The sequence below is a fragment of the Stegastes partitus genome, unplaced genomic scaffold, assembly GCF_000690725.1.
Source record: "Stegastes partitus isolate 25-593 unplaced genomic scaffold, Stegastes_partitus-1.0.2 Scaffold1016, whole genome shotgun sequence".
NCBI classification, from domain to species: domain Eukaryota; kingdom Metazoa; phylum Chordata; class Actinopteri; family Pomacentridae; genus Stegastes; species Stegastes partitus.
Genome location: NW_007578747.1, coordinates 197,019 through 203,763, shown reverse-complemented (window position 1 = coordinate 203,763; position 6,745 = coordinate 197,019). Strand labels below are relative to the sequence as shown.

The following is a 6,745-nucleotide window of genomic DNA, read 5'->3' as shown; positions in this document are numbered from 1 at the left end:
TCCTTTCCTGCTGCCCTTACAACACCGGGCCCAGAACGTACCTACCAGGACAGCAGGAAGATGAAACCGATTCACACCCAGCCACAAAAGACCCTAACAAACCGCTTTGTGGCAGGGGGAGCACTAAGGACTCACATAACGAGGGGGAGGAGTAACAACCCCCAATTGAAACCGGAACTCAGGTGTTAATAGCTCCTTAGGTTGTAAGTATCTGGATCCCCCAACGAGTCAGTCAGAACTGATGAAGCCCCTTGGATGAGAGGTGGAACGTCTTCAATGAACTCAAGCAAGTCCAGTTGCTATGATTAATCTACCAGAATAACCACGACCTGGATGACTGAGAATCTGCACTGACATTTAACTCTGTGATAGACCGGTGACCTGTCCAGGGTGTCCCCTGCCTTCGCCCTGAATCAGCTGGGATAGACTCCAGCTCCCTACGACACTAATGAGGATTAAACGGTGTATAGATAATGGATGGATTTGGTTAAATTGTATGAAATGACCTGTGAACTGTTTGTATTGCTAAAAGGTCAGGTAAGACTAAAAGGTTATTTCCAGTTTATTTCAACCTGGGCCTTTTTTCTAACAGTTCTGACAGTTGTTAAAACTGGAGTTAGAAACTCCATCATTTCTAACACTTGTGATAACATTGCTCATATGGGGTCACAGCAGCATCATTACAACAAAGTCCAAGGGACAGAGAGACAAACAAGCAATCCGCTGATCTAACAGGCTGTGAACAAGCCAACTCTTGATCCAGATTATCCATACTCTTAGATAATTTGTTTTTGTGATCTCACGGACGTCTTCTTTCTGTTTGGAAGGACGTTTGGTCGGCACAAACTCCTCCTTTAAATTAAACGATTCCACAGGTTGCGACACTCGCTGTTGGTGATACGTAAAAACCCCATGTGTGGAAACAATGGATTTAAATGTTGGCGTTGCATTCGCCAAACACTGGGATTCACTGAGGACACCTGTGGCAACACTAAACTATAACACTGAAATTCTTTAAGCTACAACTAACTGTTAGAATAAAATACAATAGAATAGAATTACCAGGTTAAAAAAAAAGTGCTCTGTATGAGTGAATCATGCAAGGGGCTATCAAAGTTGAACCAGAAGGTGGATAATAACTTTACTTCTTGAATTTGGGTTCTTTCTGAAACTATTTGAACAAACCGGCAAGGCTTTTACCAACCGTTTTACATGTGTTTGTGTAAAGAAGTGACAGAGGTTGTAAAAATTTTCTTTGAATTAACCATACAGAACAAGAGTTGACACCAACATACAGCCTATACTGTTACATGTGCACAACTCAGATTGTATTTAATATACATCAGGTGTTGAGTTGGAATCTGCACTCAGTTACAGAGTAGGAGTCGGATGATGAGCACCACTCAGGAGCACTGACAGCTATTTGGTGGCTGACTCAGCAGGTGGGCTGCTCTGTATGTTCACACTAATCATCGTCAGCCTGTTGTCCCACACTGAAGCCCACACACCTCCTACAGCCGCCATGTGTCTTCTGTCAGAGCCAGAGCCGACCGGACGTTATTGCATCAATGCAGCTCGAGGCAGTGTGCCCACCACACCGTGGCTTTCCAGGGAGATCACTTCCACTTTTTCATGGTTTGAAACAACAGATTTTTAAAGCACTCGATTTAGCTTTTATTTCTCATTATTGATGTTAATAAGAATTTGAATGAAGATGAAAAGTAGCTGCTGCTGCTGTAAAATATCATAAAGGAATTTAATCAAATGAACTCTTTTTTTTTTTTTTTAGCTTGTTTAGTGTGAATTATATGATTTTTGTGATTTTTTTAAAAGTTAATTTAGCTAAAATGTGTAATTATTATTTTCACACCAGTTTAGAACCTTAAAACAAGAGTTCCTATAAATTTGACTGAACTGAATTGAATGAATGAACAGCTGAGACTTCACTTAACTCATTAAATTACATTTATAAGAAACAAAACTGGCATATATGGCCAGAGATTAATCTTTTTGTAATTTAAAAAAAGAGACATTGAGAAAACTTGCCGTGTTTTTTTTTTTTTTTTTTTAACTACATATTAAATTAAGTTGTGGTTGTATCTCTTCATAATAATCAAAAAAATTGGCTTGAGTTTGGTTTAGTTATTTCTGGTATTTATTTGTATTTTTCCCTGGATGACCAGCCACCTTTTGTTTGTCAACCTGTACCCCCCCAGTAAGTTTCTATACGTTTTCTGACAAATTGTAGCCATAGCAAAGATTAGAACTGAATTCAGTCCCACATCCACAGATTTATAATTTAGTCCAACAGAATTATTGTTTTGAATTATCGAATTCATTGTGACCCCACAGACTGCTATCGTACTGACTTGATAAAAATATGGCTACAACAGGTAGAGCTTTATGGTCTCATTAATAAATGAGGAAGAAACTCTTCAAACTTAGAAATGTCACAGGGAAGTATGTCAGTCTGTAACTACTTACCTACTGCCTATGTGACTAGTTGATTCAACTTAATACCCTAACTTTTTCAAACTTGATTTTTTTTAATAAGTTCAATTATTTAACTGAGCGAGTTGTACACTTTTTGAACTAATTGACCAGAGTGCAGATAACTCACATTATTTAGGCAGCAGTGGACCTTAAGTTTCTAAACTGAATAAACCTTAAATGATTTACAGTGTTTACTTCACTGCTAATACAAAATATGCTCATATGAGAATGAATATAAAGTCAATTATGAATATTAAATCTGCTGTCACTGACCAATAAAACAAACAAAAAAGCCTGTTGAATCACCATAATGCATAAATCATACATCAACAATAGTCTCATTTTCCACATGATTCATGCTGATGAAGGAGAAAAATATACATCAGTGGCAAAAAATGGCATATGGTCAGTATTTTAGAGGCCCTACTAAAGTGTCATCAATTCTGTTTTCAGGGCAACTCATGTCTAATTGCTCTCCTCATTGTCATTTAGGTGGAAAAACCAGACACAACACTTACGTGGCTCCAACCTGCCGCAACTGCAGGAACGCTGGAGTGAACTGGTATCGGACAAAACGGCCGGCGTTGGGGTCACAGTGCTTTTTGCCTCCCGCTAAAGAAGAAGTGAAAAACAAAAGCAGCCAGGTTGTGAGTTTATTACATGTCAGCATTTGACATTTAAACTTATTTTACTTTTTATATGTAAGCTACTGTGTGAATAAACTGTAAATGCAGGCTTTTCTCTGCAAGTCTAAATGCCTGACCGCTGTGCATTCATCAGTTTTCTACATAAACATAAAACCTTTGAAAAGACTGTATGAGCAGTGAGATACATCGACTCTAAATCAGTCTTGATAATATATTCACACTGTACTAACTGTACTGATCTGCCTTTTAATCCAGCTTCTGAGGTTTGGAGCAGACCTGGTGTTGGAGGCTTAGTAATCTCAAACAGGACCGTCCCTGTTTCCATGTCACGGATCTTAAACCTGGTGAAGTCGATCATGTGGACATTTTCTTCTGGAGAGCAGAGGTAATCTGAAAAGAGAGAGAATGACACTTTAGACAGTCTTCAAATACACAGTCAAAAGCAATCGATTTCTTCTTTCTTCTTCCACATCACTGTGGAAGGAGCAAATAGTTCATGTCAGGCAGAAAACTGCCAATTAATGAAAAAGGTATGTGGCTCTCTTTCACAATACAGTAATATCTGTTCTAACAGGCAGGTCTGACTGCTCTCATTTACATTCATTAAAAAATGCTCAGTGCTAAATAGATTCTTCTGATCATCTTTGGATGCTCACCACTGTAACCTCACAGCACTGCCTGGCAGGCAATTTTTTTTTACACATCATATCCTCCTCTATTTATCTCAGAGAATATACTGGCAATAATAAATTATAGCATAATACAAGACTGAGTAGGTTTACTAATGAAAGCCTAGACAGCACTTCATTTCACACACAGGTGAATTTTCTGGCTCAAGAGGATGGATACAAAAACAAAACTCTAATTTTATGTCGATAAAGGAAATCACTAACCAGCTTGCTTGTACTTGTGCTTGCTGGCTTGGTGTCTGTTGTCTATAGTCTATTGTATCTTATGTCAATCAGGCCCACCCGCTAGGAGGCAAAGATGTCCAGGGCACAGCAGAGCCTGGTTATATTAACTTAAATTTGGTATAGAATTAATCAAATTCTTACTGGTGTGTGAGTGGGAAAGCCAACTTTCCCACGGCTACAAAAACATGTGCAAATGCTACGGGAAAAAGACTTGTGAAATCATTTTGAAAAATAAAACCCAATGATATAAAATATTGAAACAGGACAGCCACTTGTAAAATCAAATTCTACAATGAAAGAAATACAGTATACATATAAAAACGCTAAAATATTAGGACCATTAGGAACAACCTAAAGTCATTGAAAATATATGTGAATTTAGATCTTTCTTAAAAATCATATAATTCTACAAAGACCCAGCGAGTTGGTGCGAGAAGTCACACAATTAGTGAAATGGACATTATCTGAGTGCAGTGTTTCAAGTGATTGTTGTATGACCTGGAAGGTCCAGTTACTGGTGAATCAGTACTTCTGGCTATAACTACACCATGACGACAAAAGAACACTCCAAGCAACTACAGAAGAAGGTTATTAAGAAGCACAAGTCAGGGGATGGATGCAGGAAAACTGATATAGCCTTTAGAGTACATCATAAGAAATGACAGGAATATGGCAAATGTGTAAATCTGCCTAAAGCAGGCTGCCCTCAAAACCTAAGTGCCCATTTAAGAAGGACACTATTAAGGGAGGCCACCAAGACACCTACGACTCCTCTGAAGGAGTTACAAACTACAGGAGATGGGAGAAACTGTGCATACAGCAGTTGTTGCCTATTCTTCACCAGTCAAAGTTTCATAGGATTGGCAAAGAGAAAGCCATTGTAGGAAAAAGTTGACATATTATTCATGACTAGAATTTGCAAGAAGTTATGTAGGAACCTCTGAAGTTAATTGTTAGAAGGTTCTTTGGTCTGATGAGACCAAAATTGAGTTTTTTTGGTCATCAGACAAAGTGCTCTGTTTTTCTGACACCAAGCACTGCACATCATCACGGACACACCATCCCCTCTATGGAAGCATGGTGGCTGCAGCATCATGACGCGGGGATGCTTCTTGGTAGTGGGTCCTAAGAGACTTGCACTCATGCAATCACGACGCAAGTTTTGAAACAATGGACGTTACTTTGCAGTAATCTGTTCTGACTTTGACATGAAATAGTCTTTTTTGTAAATTCTTGTAGAAAGAAGCCAAATTATACTGTCGATGATTCACTGTTGAAAAGCAAAAAAAAAGAGAAAACTTCCAAGGAGGGTGAATACTTTCGTCACACATGAAGAATTTTTTGGCTCACTGAAAGCAATGCTTAAGCAAAGCAGAAACAAAACTTAGTTGTTTCTTTAAGAGCCAAATCGTTAATCACCTTGCTTGTACTTGTGCTCGCTGTTTACACACGCCCAATTTGACGTTGACAAAGCCTGTTGAATTTCATAACATTCAAATCAGGGCCTCCCACCAGGAGGTAAAGATGCCAAGGGCAGGGAAAGCCGACTTTTCCACAGCTACCAAAATATGTGCTGACTTGTAAAATGATTTTGTAAAACAAAGTCAAATAATGTAAAACAGGGTACAGACAAACTGTAAGATCAAATTCTAAAATAAAAAAAATATATGAAGATATTGCTTTTAAGCATCAACAACAGTTGTTGAAAACATGTACTGTATGTGTTAAGACGTATTAGAGGTGTAGGGGTAGAGTGGGGCCAAAGATGTTCAGAAATGTTCCTGGATGCCAACTCCTGCAGGCTTTAAAACCAAATAACAGAACAGAACAATTCTGTTTTTAAAAGGAGGTATCCAGTACAAAAAAAGTACAAAAATGCAGGTACAGGAGTTATGCAAATCTTGCAGCAGTATTCTGCATCATCTGCAGACAGGACAGCAAGCACAAGCCTATATCCAGGCAATACAGTAATCTAGTCCTAAGGAAATTAATTCAGTGGCCACAATGTTCTTGTCATTCAGACAGAGGACGGATCTCACGTTGAAAGTAACAACCCTTTACACTGCAGTATTGTGTTTAGCAAGTTTCAGAGAGGAGTCAAAGATGACACCAAGATTCCTGGAATGAACAGTAGGTTGAATGTTAATGACCCTGAGTGGCTGGTGATGGTTGTTGGGGTCCAAACATAATCACTTCTGTTTTATTGACAATGAGCTGTAGATGGTTTTTGGCCATCAAGTACACATTTTCCTTAAAATAAATTACCAAGATAACAACACAAACCACCTTGCTGTCCTGTGATATGGCTCACTAGACAGGTTGCTTCACAGCAGTGACAATACATTTTATAATAGTTTTTCCCCCATTCATGGTCATTTTTAACAGGTTTTTCATTCCATTGAAAAAACAGCATTGTCAGGTTTGGCCATGTCGGCACTGTGTGTGTGTGTGTGTGTGTGTGTGTGTGTTGTGTGTGTGTGTGTGTGTGTGTGTGTGTGTGTGTATTTGCCGCTGAATGTGTGTCCATGTATGTGTGCAGGCATGTGTGAGACACTCTCTTCCCAACAGGGCAGGATTAGACCTAAGAGGCTTATTGTGTTTTACCATCACATGGACCAACTGGTTGGACACACACACACACACACACACACACACACACACACACACACACACACACACACACACACACAC

General features: G+C 38.9%; 1 protein-coding gene across 1 annotated transcript in view; it reads right to left on the bottom strand.

The window, feature by feature from the left end:
- The window catches only part of LOC103367116 (protein unc-119 homolog A), a 22,531-nt gene that overhangs the window by 2,215 nt on the left and 13,571 nt on the right, over positions 1-6,745 (bottom strand). Inside the window, exons 2-3 of the mRNA XM_008295039.1 lie at positions 3,417-3,530; positions 3,012-3,105 (exon numbers count right to left, since the gene is read on the bottom strand). Of these exons, the coding sequence (XP_008293261.1) occupies positions 3,012-3,105; positions 3,417-3,530 (208 nt within the window). The remainder of the gene's footprint in view (positions 1-3,011; positions 3,106-3,416; positions 3,531-6,745) is intronic.